Below are 22,981 nucleotides of genomic sequence, written 5' to 3' on the forward strand. Positions count from 1 at the left end.
ACTGTATTTAAAGGGCCAGAAGATTGAGAACCACTGCCCTAGATGAATCCATGGAGAAGGGAGCTTTGAATAAGACAAGTGAAGGGGGGAGCAAAGGACTAGAGAAATACACATCCTAACATCCAAGATACCACCGAGGAATTCCCTTTCCCATCTTTAGAACGTTCTGAAGGAATTCACTTACCTCTCCTGATTTTACACTTTCTGAAATCCTTGAATATTAGCTAACTTCTATTTTTCTGGATATGTAATTTATAATTGTCCATCACTTTTCTAGTACTAAAGGAAATAATAATCAGCAAATATATCCATCAGAGTTGTTTTACCTTATGTTGTCACTGTAACACATTATATATATAATGCATACATTTCAGTTCATTATATTTTCATATATTTATCAGATTGCTACATTAATTCAGAAGAGATATGTTTGAATTTACATGTAACATCTCTTGTTACAGAACCTACTCTTAAACCACATTTTTCCAAGATGAAAGTTTTCAGTATGTTACAATTAGTGAGGGAACTTTAATAAAAATGATAATTATGGACACGATGCACTGGGTGTCATTTTGTGGGTGTCAGCCATGTTCCAGGCACTCTCTGAGGCTCTGGGGATTTAAAATGTTGCCTGTTGTTCTGAAAATTAGGATCATGTGTTTAAATGATCATTTTGATCAAATAAACATGACCACAGTTAATGAATAATTTTCTTCTTATTTAGGATACGAGTTGAGGTTCAGTATTAAGAAACTGATAAATGCACAAAATTACCTGACAAACCTTTTATGGAGCAAAGTTGGGAATGAATAAAATGAATGAACAAATAAATAAATTTTTTCAAAACAAGAGACAAAGATGCTATCAACAGTATAAAATTATTTTGCATAAATGTTATATACTGTGAAATCATATGCATTTGCAAAGCAATTATTCTTTTTATAGACCAAATAGATATCTGAAATAATATTTAAAGCCAATGTGGGCCGATGAGATAAGAGTTATCTTGCAGTTATTATTTTGATTTTTACTCTAAGTCAGGTTTAGTCACATGCTTATTTATTTAATTTTATGCTGATTATAATTTCTACGTATATAGAATCATGCTTTAAAATGAACACCCTGATGCAATTTTTAAATTTATTCCAAGCAAAAGTAGATTAAGTCACACTTTAACTCATTTTACAAACGCCCAGGTGCAAGCTTTTCTTCCCATTCTTCCTGCATCTGATATAAATCTCCCTGGCCTGCAGAAGGGCCAGATGCTCAGGGAGAAAGGCTTTTACAAGGTCTGCTCCGCAGCCTGTAGTTTTAGATGTAAAATGAAGATGGAGAGAAGAATGCGCCCTAAAGTTGAAAAACATACTGTAACTTTATACTTGCTTCCAAAGACATCACTCACGTTTACCCTGGGAATATATGAGCGATCTCACCCGACATTATGAAAGACACTGCAGGAATACTGATGACAAGCAAGGCTAACTTCATCCCTGCAACATGTCATGTTCCAAAAACCCAGAAAGAGACATACGCGTTCTTTACAAAGGGTCCTTGTAAATAACATCCCCTGCGGTGCCAAGGGCCTCTCTCTCCTCTGTGCACATTGGCTGATCGCATGGATGTGAGAGAAACTCCAGGCCCTGGATGTGGAAGAATGGTCCCCCCAAGGCCGAGGCAGTGGGGGAAGACAGCTGGTGACTTAGAGCCCCCGGCTGGGCAGGAGCTTGCTTTAACTTGGGTTTCCAATGGAGATGATGCTCTCAGATAGCACCCTGAGAAAAGGCTGCAATGTCTCATGTCCCCTGCCTGTCAAAGTGGCCCTGCCAAGACGTTCCTGTTCTGACATCTGTCTAACGCGTTTACTGAAAAGACGCTGGAAGATCGTTTTGAAATACAGGGGCTGAGTTAGACAGGGATTAAATAGACTTGGGCAAGTTCTTCACACATGTAAAATTTTTTAAATGATCCTCAATTGAATTCAATCCAAGACACATTTATTCAGCACGGATTGCATTCAAGGACTCATCTTCATAAAACTTTTGAATCCTGAATATCAACAAATGAACATCTTTCAATGTGGGATAGTTGACCAAACGATGAATTCATTTATGTCTCAACAAGATAAAATAAGGCTTTTCACAGATCTTCCTGTCACAAATCACAAATCACTCCAGCAATAGATTTTCATCAGAGCAGTCAGCTCTGATCACAGGTATGACCACAGGTATAAAGAATCTTCAGATGTCAAACACTAGTTGCACATATGAGAGTTTCCTCTCTACTGGATAACTTCACAGTGGATGAAGGGATGACTTGTGACTTTTTACTCTAAGAACCAAATTTTAATTTATGACATTTCTTGCAGTTAATCTATGAGATCTGTGTATAAGGACAGCCATGGATGCATTTGACCAAGAGTTATATATAGTTAGAATGGTTATGAAAGAGTTGTAAATTCATAGATACTAGTACAACTGGAGTGTTTTCTAATTGAATTGAGAACTTCATGGAAGAAAATTTTTTGAGTACAATATCTAAAAACTTTGGCTCAAATGAAATACTAAGCAAATGTTTCATTTGCTATTCATTTTCTTTACTTTTTCCAATCTTCCTCCCTCCTTTAAATTTGAAATCCTTTGGGAACAGCTAACACTTAAATTTTAAATTATTTTATTGTATAGAAGGGGATTTTAGAAAAATTTAGTTTATAAATATAGTTTACAGATTTCTGCTGTCCATTATTTCTCAAATTTGCTTTTCTTTATATTTTCAATTCTCTCCAAAGCTTTAGCAGATAAAATATCTAGAAGCAGACCTAATTGGAAATAAGTGAGCTCATAGTTATATCTGTTATTCCTGTCATACCTCTGTTAGCTGCCAGAATAGTCTATAAATGGCCACAGATAACCAGTTTAGTGAGCTTGCCTCACTGCATAGTACATAAAACACCACTGATTTAACTAAGTAATTTTGCCTTTGAATTCAGGACTCAGTACACACGCATATACATACATACACTTTATGTCCTGTGGAATTTAAAAGAGCAGTGTTTAATAACACTTGAATGTCACATGATTAGTCTTTAAAGTGGGTTTTGGTCCTGTCTTCCACATTAGCATTGAGAACCATTTCTGTGTATTTTTTCCACATTTAAAAATATCAAGAGGGAGCAATGTTGTGGGACACAGTACTGACTTAACAGATAAGCATAATCTATTTGTTTTAGCTGAATCAATACGTACTTCAGTTGAAGGATAATAAATATCCCCTTGTTTTCTGAAATCTATCTGTAGCATTACGTATAACTTTGACCTCAGAAGGAAGAATCACTCTCCGGCACATTAACCCAGAAAGCCGCACTACCTTCCTTTGAGAGCAGGTAACAGTGTTGCCCAGAGGAATTAAGAAAGATCTTGAAAAGACAAATCCCAAAGAAGGGGGTGGAAATGAAGAACCGCGTGCTTGCTGTACTACAGCTGCAGGTTGCGTCTGTCCCACAGGCACAACAAGAGACGAATAAAAACTAAATAGAGAATAGAGTATGAAAATATAAAGAAATCAACAACATAAACTGATGAACAAAAAATAGATCCAGAGACATAAAAACATTGAACAGACCATCAAACCACAGAGGGAAGGCAGGGGATGATGGGGGGCAGGGCGGAAGGGTGGTATAAGAGATTAACCAAAGAACTTGTATGCATATAAGTATAACCAATGGACACAGACAATAGGGGGGTGAAGGCCTGGGATGGGGCAGGGGCGGGCTGGGAGAGGACAATGAGAGATAAAGGGGACATATGTAACACTTTCAACAATAAGAATTTTTTTAAAATTAAGTACAAATTAGCAGGTACAGAATAGTCATTGGAATGTAAAGTACAGCATAGGAAATATAGTCAATAATCCTATCTAATAATAGACAAACAGAGTAATTGACCGTACCTTCACTACGCCTCCCATTGGCTAATCAGCGTGATATGCAAATTAACCACCAACAAAGATAGCGGTTAATTTGCATACGTAGGCTCCAAGTGGTGGAACAAAGACTGAAGGCGAGCCGGAGCAGCGAAGACGGAAGACGGAAGTCGGCTCCGGCCAGAGCGAAGGCCTGGGTCCCGGATGCCGGAGGAAAACTGGTGCCCGCAGCCAGGAGAAGGGAAGGCCTATTGCACAAATCTCTTCGTGCAACAGGCCTCTAGTATTATAATAACTATGTATGGTGTTAGATGGCACTAGATTTATCGAGATGATCACTTTGTAAGCTATATAAATGTCCAATCATTGGGTTGTACACCTGAAACTATACTGTACCTCAACTCTAATTGAAAAATTAAAAATATTATTCAAAAAAAGAAGACAATATAAAGAAATCAAATCACAGAGAGCTTTCTTTTCTTTTGATTTAACCCCAGGAAATCCATAAAAACTATCACAAAAAAATGCATATCATTTCAGCCAGTGCATTGCTACTGTGGTTGGGGAAGTAGGTGTTTACATAAAAAAGTAAGAAAAAACTTAAACTACTTGGAGTACCTAGAACCTTCAGGGTTTTTATCAAGATGGTGACCGAGCATAGGTGAAATGAGCTAGGAGCATGAATTCAACAAAAGGACAAATAATAGAAACCTCAGCAAAAGGGCGTCTGCGAGCTGCTTTGAGCTGGTCCAGCCAGTGGTGGCCGTGGGCAGGGACAACTCCAATTTGAGGGAAAGGATATTTGTTTTCCTCTTGCCTCTCCCCCATGATCCTCTGGGAACCCCCTGCCTGCTCCTTCCCTGTTAAGAATAAGTCCACCTGCTCAGGTGAGGAGCTGAGGAGGAGACCTGCGAGATTACCATCCTGCATCCACCCTCTTTCCTCTCCAACCCAAATTTGATGGGTTTTAATGGAGGGAAGTGCCCCTTCCCAGGGCTTTTCTTCCTAAGAGTTTAGGGGATGGAAGTCTGACCGGAGAAATCACCTCGTATCTGTCCTCTGAACAATTATTTCTGTAGAATCAGAAACGCCTTAACATTTATCAACCGTGTTGTCACTAGACCTTTTTTTTTCAACTGAGTTAACCTGCGTTACCTTTTATAACTCGGCTTCTTGGGGTTATTATTAAGTTCTTCCCTGAAAACTTTCTCATCATCCTTTATGTCCTGGTTTCCTAATACTGTAGGAACTACGTTAGGAACACTTGAGAGCTTCCTTTTTTCACTCAGCAAATATTCCATATTTACCGTTGTAATGAAATAGGCATTTTGCTTTCTAAGAATGAAGCAAAACCATAGTCAAAATTACACTGACTCTATTTGTCTTGAACAATGGAGAGCCAAGAAAACTGACTGCTAGCTTGGTAACAGGTCAAAAAACTGAACTAAAATGATGAATTGAGAAAAAAAAAGAAGATGTAGCTTCTGTGATCCCTAGTGAATTAAGCTGCTTCCAGATGATTTTTGAACCTACACCTATTAAAGGAAAATCCCTGCTTGCAGCAATAAGTCGCTGCAATTTTTGTTCAGTGGGATTTGTTAATCACAAAGATTGGGGAAAGGCAGCCCAACTCCCTTTACTTCTCCTCAGTATACTTCCTGTGAAATAACAGCTTTGATGGAAATGTTACCTTGACAGTGAAGCGTTTTCTCTTAGGTGGATTCCAAACCACGCCAGTCGAATGAATGAAAGCACGCAAAGGGGTTAAGGATGTCACCAACACATATGCTTTAAGAATCACAGATAGATCTTCGGCTCTAAATATGGTCTCATGTGGAGCGAGGACTGTTGTTTGATCCCTAAAAATAAAACAACACAGTTGAAGTCCCACAATGTAGAGTGAGGATGACATTTGTAAATTATCACAACGCTTTGAACACTCATCTCTCCTTTGTTGGCCCCCAGCTTTCAGTGTGTGGGTTTCCTCAAACAATTTTAACTTATTAGCATCACTCCCAGGGGATATACAGGTACAGAGAAAAGGGATCAAATTAATAAGAGTTCTCCACTCAGGCAGAATTAATAAAATATTTTTTAAAAGAAAGAATGGTATGAAAACAGTACCTAAAATGAGGTTTAAAGATTTAAAAAATTTAAATTAGTCACATATGGAACCATAGTAGCAAAAGTGATACAAATTACAGATTAGGGAACAGTGAACCCCCTGAAATGTCCTGGTTCTGCCTTTACCTGCCTTTACTTTATCTTTTCCTCAACAAGAAAAGATGTTAAATTTCTCGATAGTGGACAGCTCACCAAACATATGCCAAAATCCTTTCCCCACTAGTTTGTTTCTACCTAATAACCCTCACCACAAATATTTAGGAGTTAAGGGATAAAACATCAGGAAAATAATTTAGTCTAAAAGGAAAAATAAACTAGTTTAATATTTTATGATGAATAACTGTACTTTCATCATAAATGGTACCAAAAGGTTTAACTACCATGTTTCTATATTCAAAATATCTAAGCAAAAGATGCATATGATTCTTCAATGAATACTATTAACTTTGGAAATACCACCTAATAATTATAAAACTAGACAGGGAAAACTATTTGTGTGTAGGTAAGATAATTAAAATCTCTTAATTTATCTACTTTACAAATCATTTTTCTAGAAGTAATATGGCACTCCAAGTTGCTTTCTTAGATCCTGAAAGCCATAAAAAAATAACTAGTAAAAAATTTCATCCAGCAATACTCACAGACTATTCATTTGAGCATAAAATGGAAGTTAAAAGTTTATAGTTTCATATCTTCAAGCTTTTAAATTCAACTTACACTAATGTAACTTCCTAAATAAGAGTTCTGTTTACCCAAATGTTTATTCTGTGGCAGGAGAGGTTTGAATTACTCTAGAACAGTGGTTCTCAACCTGTGGGTCGCGACCCCTTTAGTGGTCAAACGACCCTTTCACAGGGATCGCGTAAGACCATCCTGCATATCAGATATTTACATTACGATTTGTAACAGTAGCAACATTACAGTTATGAAGTAGCAACAAAAATAATTTTATGGTTGAGACACAATATGAGGAACTGTATTTAAAGGGCCAGAAGGTTGAGAACCACTGCTCTAGAAGAAAATCAATGATGGCATTCTTTTACTGGCTAGTGTTGCTCAGTGGTTGAGCATTGACCTATGAACCGGGAGTTCACAGTTCAATTCCAGGTCAGGGCACATACCCAGGTCTCTGGCTTGATCCCCAGTAGGGGGGTGTGCAGGAGGCAGCCTATCAATGATTCTCATCATTGATGTTTCTATTTCTCTCTCTCTCCCTCTCTCTTCCCCTCTGAAATCAATAAAATATATTGTTTTTAAATAAGAGATAACCAAAAATTATGTAACAGACCTAATAATTCAAACATACAAAACCCCCTAGATCTGTTCAGTGCTTTTCTCTTGCTAGCGGTCTCCTAAAAATGTATATTGGACATAACATCTCGAATGATTAGCTTACAGCTGTTCACGTCTCCAGGCCCATGGTTTCCACATAGGCGGCTTCACGATTTTTAAAAGGTGACTCCACGAGCTCAGCTTGAATTGTGTGCTCTGGTCCAAACACACAGAGGGGCTCACCGGAAGTTGCAGTTCTAAAAAGATTCAAAAGAGCCAGACAGTCATTCTATTGCTCCCTTTTAGGATGGCTTCCATCATAGAGTCTGTGTTAAACTACCTTTCTTATGTAGAATGTTCTCCTTCCACAGACTAGGAAGACAAGTGCAATGACTGATTTCAAATTTTCTTGCGCAGAAGGGGAGGTAGATATGATGTCTCCCGCTGTCCTGAACCAAGTAGCCCTACCTGCCACCCGGATGAGAGATGCTGTGTGGGAAGGTACCCACGGGAGCTGACTTTGTTTGCAATGAGAATATGACATAGACAACCTGAGGTGATTCCCTGACAATACCATCCTTTGTGTGCTAGAGTTTGTCATGCTTCATGACCTGACAACAGTGCTTTATTATTTTGTAAAGTATTATTTACTGGGTTTTTTGCATTATATAAAGGTAAAGACCAATAGCAGTAACTTACTTCAAAACACTCATATTGGTATTTTTTAAAAAATAAATGTATATAATTCAAAAAAATCAAATTGTACAGAAAGCTATCAAATGGAAAGGAAAAGCATCCAGCAATCCACCCCCAGCCAGGACCTCTCTCCTTTAAGCCAAAGCCAAAGCTTACATATTCACTTTACCGTCCAGATAAGCAGAAAATCGGTAAGATGCACATGATTCTTCAATATGTAAATTGACATAAATATCAATGTATCGACACAAATCTATGTATGTAGATGCAGATGGTCCCTGACTTACGATTTTTCACCTTTACGATGGTACAAAGGCAATATGTATTCAGTAGAAACCATACCTCAAATTCTGAATGTTGATGTTTTCCTGGGTTAGAGATATGTGGTACATACAATACTTTCTCATGATGCTGGCCAGTGGCAGCGACCTGCAGCTCCGAGTCACCCCCACCATCACTATACTCTAAACAACCAATACTCTACAGAGGATTCTTTGTTAGATGGTTTTGCCCAACTATAGGCTAATGTAAGTGTTCGGAGCACATGTAAAGTAGGCTAGGTTAGGCTAAGCTATGATGTTCAGTAGATTAGATGTATTAAATGCATATTCAACTTATGATGGGTTTATGGTGAACTAACCCTATCTGAAGTCTAGGCACATCTGTATTTCTGCTTTTTAAGTTATCCAAAAGAGACATTACAATGGTCTGTCTGGCTTATTTACCTACTAATCCATCCTGGAGTCCTTTCCATATCAGCATATACAGAATCACCTTATGCTTCTTATTGACTTAAAGTGTTCCATTAAATGAATATACATTTAATTTAACCATCCCCCTTTTTGTTGTATATTTAGATTATTTTTGTAACATTCCTCCTTTACTATTTCAGCAATACTGCAATGAATGCTGTTACACCTCTGTTTTGGTGTACTTTTACAAGTTTACCTAGGGGCAATTCTAATCTGCATGCATAATCGCCAGGTCAATAGGTAAATGCATTGTAAATGCGATAGACATTTCTAAATTGGCTTCCAAAAAGGTTGCCCCAATTCCCACGGTCTTCCACAGCACATGAGAGTTGTTACCTTACTGCTGGGTCACAAGGCTTTATTTTTAAATTATACCATTTATTTAGCTCTCAAAATGGAACAAAGCCTTTAAATTATCCCCCCCCTGTGCATGTTTCATCAATACTAACATACTCTAATTTAAAACACTTCACACTCTTAAGTAAAAGTCAGCAGAAGTCAAGCTGTTCAATGTATTCTCATATCTCATTACTTAGTACAGTGTGATCTTTCTCAAAGTTGATAGCCTAGTTAGAAGGCTGTCCTATTAATGATGTTCTAACACATCTTAATAAAAGAAACACCCAACTTGCTTGTTTCTGGAGGTGACAAATGAAGAGTCATTAAGGTAATTTCTTTCTTAGGAATCAGACTTAAAAAGAGTTGAAGTGTTTATATAATCCTTTAGATTTTTAGTAAGAAAGTGTGTGTGTGTGTGTGTGTGTGTGTGTGTGTGTGTGTCACTAGACTTAATTTTTTAGATTAAATTTGCAGGAAGAAGATACATGTTCTTTTCCCCCCCACTAAGTAGTCATTGTTTTAAGAATTTATTACTAGGAAAAATGTTGTCTCTCCCCAAACACTAATTTATAGGTATAACAAGAGAACAGTGTAATTTACTCTGATTTCCCCTTACATTTTCTGCCAAGAAGCAAAGCACTGATTAGAAGCCCAAGCAGAACTGATCTTAAAGACATATTAAGTCTTTCATTGAGGTAGTAGCTCAATAATTTTGAGGAAATAGTAAGCAAATATGTCAAGACAGTAAACAATTTTATGTCCTTTTTTTAGTTCAACTAGAGGACCCTATGCCATATAATTAAAGGAATCCTATGTAAGAATTGCAAAGAATATTTCAGATTTCCACAGCAGCAACACAGCCATTAAAACCGTGGTTGGACAATGGAACTGAATCTTGATTAAAGTAATTTTTACCCTTTGTGTGATTGCCATTATATTATTCCAGGTTGGGAAGTTACTTTTAATGATTCTAAACAAACAAATAAAAATCTGCAATTACATGTCACCTTACATCTAAAAACATTCCCATTTTCCTTGATTACAGCCCAAAATTAAAAATACACTTTATTAAGACCTTTAAAGAGCTGCAACTGCACTTTATGGAGATTTTATAAATAGTTATGGAGCCCTAACCGGTTTGGCTCAGTGGATAGAGCATCGGCCTGCGGACTGAAGGGTCCCAGGTTCGATTTTGGTCAAGGGCATGTACCTGAGTTGCGGGCACATCCCCAGTAGGAGATGTGCAGGAGGCAGCTGATCGATGTTTCTCTCTCATCGATGTTTCTAACTCTCTATCCCTCTCCCTTCCTCTCTGTAAAAAATCAATAAAATATATTTTGAAAAATAAAATAAAATAAATAAATAGTTATGGAAACTTTAAATACCCTAGGTTCTTATTTCACTGAGATAAAGCTTTGCCAGCAGTCATCATTCCTTATATCTCTCATTTGGCACATCTATCAAGGGCTCTCTCAAGAGACCAGTCCAATCCACTTGTCTGAATACCCCCTTCTCCCTTGGACATAGACAAAGAGCCTAGAAATCTATAAAAAATGCCAAAGCTAGCTTTTGTTTTTGGAAAGAACTGGGGAGTTGAGTTTTTCTTTTTTTCCCTTTTTAATGTTTATGGAATAACAGTGATAATACCAGTTTATTTGAAGATTAATGTTTTCAAAACACCTTGTACCTGAAATTGTACCATATCCTGTATTAAAATATGACATTTCCACTGAAAACACATCTTAGCTTCTGACTAATGGAAGTTCTTTTTTTCTTTATTGATTAAAGTGTTACATATGTGTCCTTATCCCCCCATTGCCCCCTACCCCCCCCCACTCATGCCCTCACCCCCCTGGTGTCCGTGTCCATTGGTTAGGCTTATATGCATGCATACAAGTCCTTTGGTTGATCTCACCCCTTTACCCCCACCCTCCCCTACCTTCCCTCTGAGGTTTGACTGTCTGATCAATGCTTCTCTGGATCTATTTTTGTTCATCAGTTTATGTTGTTCATTATATTCCACAAATGAGTGAGATCATGTGATATTTATCTTTCTCTGACTGGCTTATTTCACTTAGCATAATGCTCTCCAGTTTCATCCATGTTGTTGCAAATGGTAAGAATTCCATGAGTTTCTATGATACAAACAGTCTTCAAATGACCTTCTAATTCATTAACACATGTTTATTACAATTTTTCAGAAAATAATTAAATATGGAGGGCCTAGCATGTGTCTCTAGAATTTTCCTATCCCATAATATGTGGACTGAATGGATAGCAAATACAGATGTGAAATATTATATAAACTTTTATTTATTGACTACTCAGCTTATTTTAAAGAGCTCTGAAGCCTATAACTTTACCAATTACCCAGAATAAGAATAAACAATAGGTTAGGGACATCTGAAGACTGCTTTCATTGTGCCTTCTAATGTCTGTCTGGCCAGGCACTGAGGGCCTACTGACTATGGTGAAATTTTATGAAAAGAAAGATTAAACCAGAACCACAGAACCAGGTTTTCAGTTTGATTCTTAACAACCAGTGCTTAATGGGCATGCGACCTTGTCAAGGAGTCTTCTAGACTCCAGTGTGTAATTTGAAATAATTTTCTAAATGTTCCACATCACTAAACACAATGCTTATATAAAACAAGTACTCAGCAAGTGCTTATTCTAGCAATGAACTAGTTTTGAGGGGGAAGCCAAAGTGCAGTTAAAACAAAATGGTATTCACATGTATTAAAATATTTATTTTGTTATTTATTTTTCCTTTCTATGTGACATATAATTATGTATGTAACAGACAAAGACTAAACACTGCAAAAGATTAGCTGACAAATTTATATTGTATTTTATTTACTATTTTGTCCCAAAGCTAATAATTAATAGGTAAGAAATAGTAAAAACATAATTATATTTCACAAATATTTGAATATTATCTTGAATTTAGTATTAGGAAGCTAAACTTAGCCAGTATTTTCTTATTTTAAAACTTCCAGAGGGAGAGAAGGAGAAAATGGTGGCCAAATAGGCAGACTTGTCATGTACATCATACTCAATGGGAAAAAACTAAAACCATTTCCCCTAAGAACAGGAACATGACAGGGATGTCTGCTTTCACCACTCTTATTCAGCATAGTACTGGAAGTGCTAGCCATAGTGATCAGACAAGAAGAAGAAATAAAAGGCATCCAAATTGGAAAGGAGGAAGTAAAACTGTCATTATTCACAGATGACATGATATTGTACATAGGAAACACTAAAGTGTCCATCAAAAAACTACTAAATTTAATAAATGAGTTTGGCAATGCAGCAGGATACAAAATTAACACACAGAAATCTATGGCATTTTTATACACCAATAATGAATTCTCAGAAAGAGAAACAAATTAAAAAAGAAAAAAAAACAATCCCATTTACCATTGCAACCAAGAAATTAAGATACTTAGGAATAAACTTAATCAAGGAGGCAAAAGATCTGTACTTGGAGAACTATATGACATTGAAAAAAGAGATAAAGGAAGACATAAACAAGTGGAAGCATATACTGTGTTCATGGATTGGTAGAATCAACATCATTAAAATGTCCATACTACCCAAAGCAATCTACAGTTTCAATGCAATCCCTATTAAAATACCAACGGCATATTTCACAAATCTAGAACACTCCAAAAATGTATATGGAACCAAAAAAGACCCCGAATAGGCACATTAGTCTTGAGAAAGAAGAACAAAGTTGGAGGAATCACAATACCAGATACCAACTTATACTACAAAGCCACTGTAATAAAAACATCCTGGTACTGGCACAAGAACAGGCATATAGGTCAATGGAGCAGAGACCCCAGGGATCAACCCATGCTATTATGCTCAATTAATATTTGACAAAGGATACAAGAGCATACAATGGAGTAAAAACAGTCTCTTCATAATTGGTGTTGGGAAAATTGAACTGGTACATGCAAAAAAAAAATGAAACTAGACCACCAACTGACGCCATACACAAGAATAAACTCAAAGTGGATAAAAGACTTAAATGTAAGTCTTAAATGTGAAACCATAAAAATCTTAGAAGAAACCATAGGCAGCAAAATTTCAGACATCTCTCGTAGCAATATGTTTACCGATACATCTCCTAGGGCAATGGAAACTAAGTAGGAAATAAACACGTGGGACTACATCAAAAGAAACCATCAACAAAATGAAAAGAGAGCCCACTGCATTGGAGAACATTTTTCCAATGATACATTTGATAAGAAGATAATTTCTAAAATATATAAGGAACTCATACAACTTAACAAAAGGAAGACAATCCAATTTAAAAATGGGCAAAAGACCTAAATAAACACTTCTCCAAAGTGGACATACAGAAGGCCAAGAGACATAGGAAAAACTCAAAGTCACTAATTTTCAGAGAAATGCAAATTAAAATGACAACGAGGTATCACCTCACACCTGTCAGAATGGCTACCATCAACAAAACAACAAACGTCAAGTGTTGGTGAGGATGTGGAGAAGAGGGAACCCTAGTACACTGCTGGTGGGAATGTAGGCTGGTGCAGCCACTGTGCAAAACAGTATCAAGTTTCCTCAAAAAATTAAATACAGACTTGCTATTCGACCCAGTGATCCCACTTCTAGGAATATATCCTAAGAAACCAGAAACACCAATCAGAAAGAATACTAGTATATGCACCCCTATGTTCATAGCAGTGCAATTTATAATGTCTAAGATTTGGAAACAGCCCAAGTGCCCATCAGCAGATGAGTGGATAAAAAAGCTGTGGTACATCTATACAATGGAATGCTATGCAGATATAAAAAAGAAGGATCTCTTACCCTTTGAGACAGCATGGAGGGACCTGGAGAGTATTATGCTAAGCAAAACAAGCCCGTCAGAGAAAGACAAGTATCACATGATCTCATTCATATGTGGAATCTAATGAACAACATAAACTGATGATCAAAAATAGACCCAGAGACATAGAAGCATGAAATAGACTGAGGAATCCAGAAGGAAGGCGGGGGCGGGGGGGAGTGCAGGGGTGTGTGTGGCGTGATTAACCAGGGAACTTGTATACATATATCCATAGCCCATGGACACAGACAATAGTTCCGTGAAGGGAGTGGTGGGTGCAGGGTGGAGGGGGTCAACAGGAAAAAACAAACAAATAAACAATACTTTATTTGAAAGTATTTTGTAATACTTTCAACAACAAAGAAAAAGGAGAAGAAAAATTAATATGTCTGTAGTGATTTTCTGTGTTAGCTTCTGTAATCATTGTAATCATGAAATAATGATGAACATCTTTAACAGTTAAAAAAAAATCAACAACAAAAAAACTTCCAGTGAAGCTAAAGGCCTTATTTAATTATTAACAACTAGAGGCCCAGTGCATGAAATTCCTGGCTGGTGATCAGGGTATATCGGGGCCTTCTGGCTGCCTGCCAGGGCCTTTCTTCGCTCCATGCCACCCCCTGGTGGTCAGCACATGTCATAGCATGTGATCAAACTCCCAGTCTCCTGGTCGAACTCCTGAGGGGACACTTTGCATATTAGCCTTTTATATATATAGATTAGTTTTGAGATTAGAAATATAACAAGTACTATTTGTGGAGTTATTCATTGTTTTTCTTGCCTGAGGGCAGTTGCAAGTCATTAGTCCTTAGCCTGCAGGTATAAAAGCTATGCAAATATATCCTCAGAATTTACATGCATAGCAAATATATATTAATATGTACATAAACGGAAGTCATAGCCAAGAAATAACTCTCTGTCAGGGCCTTGGGAGAAAATGGATGAATGCCGGAATCAAAGGGTAACTGAAGAGACTGCTAACCAAGACACTTACCAAGAGACCATTGAAGAAGGGACAATTAAACAAACACGGGAAGAGTGAAGGATAAACAGCAATAGGTAGTAAAGCTCTGCATGCCTCGCATATGGAAGCCCTCGCCACCCCTGGTCCAGAGGGGGATGATGGCAGAACCAGGCAAAAGGCATAGCTGTGGGAGGGCACCACACAGAAGCTATGGCGACAGGTAGAGGAGCACAAGCATCTCTAAGCCAGGGCCCAGCGGGGAAGAAGCCAAGGAAAAACATCCCAAAGTTCTCTCCATCTGAGCTCTGATCTCCTGTCGGAAGTCAGGGGGCCAGGGCCCTGCTGATGCAGGCTGTGCAGGCCAGCTTTCCGGGGGACGGCCGAGGGTGCATTTGGAGGGGCAAATGAAGAATGCCCAGCACAAACCCTGGACTGTACTTGGAAAAGAATGAGTGTTGATGCCAATCTTCTCCTTCCTCTCACTCAAATAACAGGAGATATGTACAGTGCTCAGAGAAAAGGGGGGCTGACATGAAAAGAATGAGGAAGCCCAGTGCAGAGCCGTTTTACTAGAGTGGTGTGTGAACATTTTTGTTCACAATCTGGGAAATGTGTGTAACACGGGCAAGGTTGGTTTCCGCTGGGCATGACCCGTGGTGTCTGGTAGAGTGGCCAAGTACGCTCCAGCCGTAGCAGGAGGCTGCAATGACCCCGAGGCAGCTCCCACGACGAGGCAGAGATGGGCACCCCGAGATGAGCTCTCTAAGGCCAAAGGGCCCTGGAGCCCCACATGAGCACAGGACCCACGTACAGGTCTCCAGCAGACAGCCAAGGGTGGACCAGGCAAACAGCCTGGGTCTGAGGAGGCGCGGGTGAAACCGATAAAGACACATGTTCTAACTGGCCCAGCATATTGGCATAGAGTTGCTCATAAATTTTTTCTTCAAACCTATTTTACAAATAGTATCCCAAATAACACTTGTTCTTAAAACTTTAACTCCCGTCTATTAATGGATTTCTAGTCATGGATGTGACCATGAACTAATTCCTTAAGTATCTTTACCTAGAAAATAAGGATAATAATAACAGTAATAACAAGAAGAACCTACCTCATATGGATTCTGACAGAACAAAATATCCAATTTCCTTTAAAGTGCTTTGCATAGCTCTTGGCATATCCTGAACATCAAAAATGTTAAATAGCCACCAGTAGTAGTCGTGGAGTATAATCTTTTTCTATAGCCTAGAAAACCTGCTTACAAGTTTAGGAACGTCAAAGTATAATTAAAATATCACCCCTTTTGAATTTTTTCATCACCAAGGGCTTCTTACCACTGCTGCTTATCAAAGAAAGGCTAATCTATTAAACACTCTTCTATGTGATTCTTAAATATCTGACATTTGGCATCAGTCTCTTAAGAACAAATCGGAAAGTATGTGGAGTGAGCACAGATGTTGTGTGGACCAAAATAAAACACAGCATCTTTACTGTAAGTGGCCTGTAAAGACATCCTCTGTTTTTAGTGACTAACATTTAGCAGTGCTGTAGCTCAGCAAAGCAGTTCGTTTCCGGTTCTGTTTCCCTTATTTAAAGGACTTCTGTGTTAAAGCTAAGTTTCTATGGATGGAGTAAGCCTGGGACTGACCCAGTGAATGCAACATTTAAGTCTGTTCTCCTCTGTTTTGTTCAGGGAAAGACTTCTTTGTAAACAACCAACACAAATTTAAACAGAATTAGTTCTCAGTCAACAGACTTATGACACATAGATAAAACTCCCTGGACTCTTTCAGACCTTCACTTGAACTTCAATGATGTAATATGGATCTATATACTCCAAACACATCAAGTCTGTAATAACTTTTTACTTTCATTTTATGCAAGTAGCATTGGCCAGAGTAACTTTGAAAACAATGGATACACCAAAGGCTTAAAGGCACTATCAATACATAGTTCTAGCCTTATGCCAGGAACTCAAAATTCAAAATTCCTTCCTCAAGAGCTGACATTATTACCTAAGTGGCTGTGACACCAATAGTTTACTATGTATAGTTTGAGAATATCATTCATATGCTATTACTATATAAGGGTGCATCAAACCACAAATACAAACAGCATAGACTTCAATATAGTACTTTGGTGGGGGTGGGGGATAATAATTTCCACTTTATATTACAGAAAATGAGATGAATTCCATGTCCTAATATAAGTGGAAACACGGTTTGACAAATAAAAAATGACCAGATCAATGACTTAGCAGTGTGCTTTAAACAGGTAATCATTGTATAAAGTTTCCACCAACTCACCACCAATCAATCAAATGCTTATTGAGCACTCAGCAAATGCAAAGCCATAAGCGTTCTCCTTTCTGTTCTTTTTCAGTGGACGTGTCAAAGTCATGCAGTTCTACACAAACAATTTTCCCCATGGACTGCTCTATGTTTTGACCGTGACAACATAAGAACCTTGAATTCAGCTCATTTTCTCTGGTAATAAAAGCTATGTCTAGACTACTACTTCAATTTTCTTGCTCCTATGATTTCACTGAAATGACCAAATAGCATGAAAGATTGTCTTATTACTTTATGGCAGCTTAATTTTGCTTTGACGTTTTTTTTGCCAAATTTTTCCAGAGGGAAAAAAAGAAAAAGAATGCTTGACTACTTCAGCAAAACCAAAGATTAATAATTCAGTATAAATTAATAAGCACCATTAATAACAATTTGAAACACAACCTCCAGCAAATATTAATAGAGTGCAACAAATATAATAATAGAATAGCTGTCTAAGCCCACCCACCATGAAAATAAATTTGTCCTTTTATTAACATTAAAGTTTTCTCTCAGGAACATTTTCTGGAGTAAAACATGACATATTATTGATATAATTTACATCAGAATAATTAATGATTAGCAGGACTTTTAACAGTGATTTGAAATTCTTTTCAAGTGTATTGAAGTCAATCCTAATTTAAATGTAAGACACAAACACTAAAGTCATTGCCTCTATTTTTTAATTGCTTCTATCTATAATAATAAAAGGGTAATATGCTAATTAGACCAGACATCTTCTGGACGTCATTCCAGACGTCCTTCCTAAAAAGCCGGGGCCAGAAGGAAGCCAGCCTGGGTCTCAGGTGCCTGCAGGTGGCCCAAGGGAAGCCAGCCCGGGCCCCAGTGCTTGCTGTAAATGAGGAGGGAAGCCCAGGTCCTGGGTGCCTGCCGGTAGCCAGAGGAATGAAGCCCGGGTCCCTGCTCCCAGGTGCCAGAGGGAAGCTGGTGCCGACAGCTGGGGGAGGGAAGGCCTACTCTTGCATGATTTTTCATGCATCGGGTCTCTAGTTTTAAATAAAACCATACATTAGCATATCTCTCTTTTAGTGGCCACTTTATAGACCCTATTTTTTGGTATAATAAAGCATACATGGTATTACTATCAATTTCCTTCTCTATGTCAATATTATGTACAAATAAATGCATTATATGAACCAAGCACATATTTTAAATATCAAGGTTTTTCAAAATATCTGACTCTGAAAGTGAGACAAAAATATAGAACATGCAGAGAGTAGAGCCAATTGTCAAAATGAAATCTAATGAGAGGCAGAGAGCCAAATATCCAGAATTAGCTCAGGAACGTGGACTACGTCAGAAGGAATTTTTCATTAAGACACTGAACAAGCATATTTCCACAGAAGCATTTTGTCCTCATGTTCTTTCTCCTCAACTAACCAACAATCAGACTGGAGTCAGTGGAAGCAGGCTTGGCGAAGCGGCGTTCTAACACGGAGTCTCCTCTAACAGACAAGGACACAAGGGCAAGATCAGAAGGCAGGCAGATTCTGACAGGAGTTTCTGAAATGATGTTTCCATTTTTGACCTTAGCTAGGTACAGTCGTATTAATCAGGTACATTTGGCCTATTTTATATCTTGTAAATGACTAAAGAATTAATCAATTAATTGAGCCAAAGTGGAGGGAGCCTTCATAGCTGAAGTGCTAAAGAACACTTGGTCTTTAAAGAGGTTAATTAGGTGGTTACATTTTTGAATTCTTGTCTGAATTTTAAACTTTGAAGTTAACGTGTCTTCTCCCAGGTAGAATTTAGGCCAGGACATTAAATTCAAATGACTGTTTTCTACAAGGATATTCTTCTTTTTTCTTCATATATCTCCCACCATCTGTACTGCCAAGAGGCCATATATATGAATTATTTTTTATAGATATAATACACTATGAGTCAGCCTCAGAGTTCTTACACCAGCACATCATCTCGATCAACACCATTTGTTTGCATGTCCCTGACTGAACTTTCAGATCTAAGCTGCTACTTAAATGCCTTAAAATAGGTGGATGATGAATAGCAAGTGATTTACATCTTGCTATTTCTTACAATGCAATGTCTTAGAGAGAATAATTTTGTGGCACCAATAACATCCCAGTCATTTCAAATAGTCAGGGCTGTGCAGTCATTGCTTAAAAAATCCCATGAACTCTGGCATCACTCAGGTGTTTAAAGTCCTGAGTTCACTGCTTGAAGTCTCTGCTACAATTTGACTCTGTAGACCCAGCCAATGGAAGCCGAATTTTAAAAAGCTTGGATTGTGCCCTGACCAGTTTGCTCAGTGGATAGAGCATCGGCCTGCGGACTGAGGGGTCCAGGGTTCGATTCCGGTCAAGGGCGTGTGCTTTGGTTGCAGGCACATCCCCAGTGGGGGGTGTGCAGGAGGCAGCTGATTGATGTTTCTCTCTCATCGATGTCTCTAACTCTCTATCCCTCTCCCTTCCTCTCTGTAAAAAATCAATAAAATATATTAAAAAAAATAAAAATAAAAAGCTTGGATTGTAATTAGTGGAAAGAATTCAAGCTAACTTTCACAAAATATTGGGGAACAGTGATAAAATAGCAAAGTATGGGTTTCCTTCCTCCTTTCCCTTCTAAGAAAGAATGATACATGCTTATTTGGAAACCAAGTCTTTGTTATGTTGTTTGAATGACAGGCATAGATAAATTGATTTTTAATTTCCATAAATAAGTTGGAGAGAAGAGACCAACGAGGAGAGGGGTTGTAACAGGTAGTGTTTTGTTGAGCAAGAGGTGGGTGAGTAAGAAGAGAAGAGGGTTGTACATGTCATTTGGCAGAAATGTCATTGTGCGTTGAAAAAGGCTAGTTGCCCTATTGATAACATTTTGTCTCCAACCTGCCTTCCCTAAAAACAAAAAAAAAAAAGAACAAAAAACTATTAAACTTTTAAAATACTTCTCAAGGCTTTTGGAATCAGATTTGTTGTTAGAGGGGGGTGTTTTAATTTGTTTATCTGTTTGCTTAGCACAACATAGTGAGCAAGCATTCTCTCAAAGGGGCGATTTTTTGCCCAAGTCCCTTGCCACAGTTGGCTCAATCTCCTGAGGCCGAGGTCAGGTCCAGTTGCCCAAGTTGGCAGCTCTGGGCTCTTTGGCTTTTCGCAGTGAGGGAAGGGTTGGGGGTGGGTGCACTGGCAGCCAAACAAAGTCCGATTTAAAGAAAAAGTACATGAAGTTTCCATTAGGAGAAAAGCTGAACTCCAGAGTGTTCATTCAATTTCATGGATCCAGAGTGAAAAGTGACAGAAGTTCATGGCCACCGTTATCCATCAAATGATTTGCAATTCAGGTTTTCAGCACTGTGCTTCAAAACTGCTCACCTAATCACCCACTTGCCACAACCGCTGATGGCTCAGAGAATGTTGCTCTTTACTCAGCATTTTCTGCGATATCCCAACCCTGGCTTTTATTTACCAAATCGCTTAAAACACTCACAATATCTATCAGTCCCAGGAGCTTCAGTTCACATGAGAGCACAGTTTCTGACGAGACATTTCAAAAATAGGCACGAGACTCTAGTTTTTTGTTTTGTTTGAGTTTTGCTTTCCCCTATGAGCCATATTCTTTACACTTAAGGGCTTTTCACCCACCAATGGCTGAAAATGTTTCAAAAGCTTATAAGTAGTGAAATATCCTATTAAAATCTACCCAATAGGTAAAATTTCCCCTAATTGAAAACTCAGGGAACACCTGCGCATTGCTCATTTTGCTCTTGGCAAAATCTACAGGTGCAGATTTACCAATAAACCATGTAACTGGAAAATTTTAAATATCATTTTGTGGGTGGTATCTTTGCTTTTTATAGCCCATGACGAATATAGTTTAAAGTTCTTTCTTTTAAATGACACAATCTCTTCTAAAATTGGCGGTTGACTGACCATAAGACTGAGAGAAGGAATCTAGAAATAGAAATATTTCAAAATACTGAACTGAAAAAGATAAATTAGGCATAACCAGTTTACTTGACCTTGTAATCTTTATCCTTTTCTTCTTAATTCTGTATTTAGAATTTAAGGAAACTTCCTGTCTGTGCAATATTTGGAATGCAAGAATATAAATAGTTATGGATTCTTCTATTTCAAGAATAAATACATATGTCCATACCTTGTTTAAGAACTATACTTCAGGTCCAGTTGTGACAGTCTTAGAACCAAACAATACTAAACATCACCATCACACTCGTATGATTGTGGGTTGCTGGCTCTGTGTGAGGCCTTGTTCCAAGTACTTTAAGTATATTAACTCATTCTACCATCCAAGCAATCCTAGGAGACAGTCACATCGCCCCCACATTTCAGACAGGAAACTGAAGCAAAGACAAGGTAAGAAAGCTGCCCAAGGACACGGGGCTATTAAAGGCCAATCTGGGATTCCCACATAGGCAGCCTGGCCTGAGGTGCACCCAGCCACTATCCAACAGCAACGTGCAATTAGGTCAAAGCAATTACTTCTGAAAACCATTTTCGAGAGTCATTCATTCACAGAAATCACATAATTTGGTTCTACTTACATTTATTAATCCACATCCCCCAATTGTTCATTATAAACCAGTGGATTCTAAAAACCCTCCCATGAAGGTCAGAAGAGCCACTTCAGAAGGCCAAGACAACTAATCCGTGGCCCTTTCAAGTGGTCCAATGTGGTCACTATCATTTCTAGCCGCCCAGACTTGAGGCTGGTGGCTATACCCACATCCGAGTTACCCCTCATCCCAGCACACGGCTACAGTGTGAAGTTTGTCATGGTAAATTTTCTACTTTACTTAGCAAAGGTTGTAGCTGGTTTGAGGAACTGAACCTGGAGTGGGCATATCAGAAAAGAGTAACAGAAGAAAGACGAAGACAGTGTGGCAGTAAGCTCTGAGCACCCATGCCTGGCACTCCCTTCTACTCTCGAGTTCCTGATCAGTAGATGAAAACAAAACAAAACTGTCTTCTGTTTGTAGCAAAATCACTTAACATCTGCTTAAATGGAAATAGTATAGTAAATAAGAAATTATAAGGATTATTTTAATTGATTAAAGAATAATAAAAAGAATTAAAAAATAGGTAAACAAGTTCAATTTCTCATTAGGCCCAGGTATTAGGCTTTCTTAAATAGCTCCTTTCTTATTTATATATATAAATGGCTAATACGTAAAGTGCCCCCTCAGGAGTTCCACCAGGAGACCAGGAGTTCGATTGCTCGCTATGACGTGCGCTGACCACCAAGGGGTGGCATGGAATGAAGGAAGGCTCCGACCGGCAGCCGGCAGCCAGAAGGAAGGCCCCAGCCAGGCCTAGGGACTCTACCTGTGCACAAATTTCATGGACCAGGCCTCTAGCTTTCTTATAAGACAGGATTAAAATACAGTGTAATGGCATATAGTATAGTACTCGAGCTATGAATTTGCTTCTTTCTGGCTGAATAGGCCAGAGGATCCCAGGGCTTCCATTTCTATATCTAAGAAGGCATGACAGTATCTGCCCATCGATGGTTATACAGAGTTAAAGAATAAGTTTGTAAGTGCTTGACACAGTGTCTGACATATAAAAAGTAAAAGTTAACATGAGCTCTGGTCATTATTTGAGGGTAATTTATCTATAAAATAACACTGTAGCATTTTTAGTTTTATTCATTTCAAACGGGCCGGATCCGGCCCGCGGGCCGTAGTTTGCCCACGGCTGATCTATGCACTCAAACTCTAACTCTAAGCAA

At 38.3% G+C, this 22,981-nt stretch overlaps 1 protein-coding gene across 1 annotated transcript in view; it reads right to left on the reverse strand.

Moving 5' to 3' along the window:
* Positions 1-22,981, reverse strand: part of CPED1 (cadherin like and PC-esterase domain containing 1) — a 274,615-nt gene that overhangs the window by 166,869 nt on the left and 84,765 nt on the right. The window contains exons 5-6 of the mRNA XM_006098705.3: positions 7,439-7,571; positions 5,609-5,777 (exon numbers count right to left, since the gene is read on the reverse strand). Coding sequence (XP_006098767.1) covers positions 5,609-5,777; positions 7,439-7,571 — 302 coding nt within the window. The remainder of the gene's footprint in view (positions 1-5,608; positions 5,778-7,438; positions 7,572-22,981) is intronic.

This window comes from Myotis lucifugus, unplaced genomic scaffold, assembly GCF_000147115.1.
Source record: "Myotis lucifugus unplaced genomic scaffold, Myoluc2.0 scaffold_245, whole genome shotgun sequence".
Lineage (NCBI taxonomy): Eukaryota > Metazoa > Chordata > Mammalia > Chiroptera > Vespertilionidae > Myotis > Myotis lucifugus.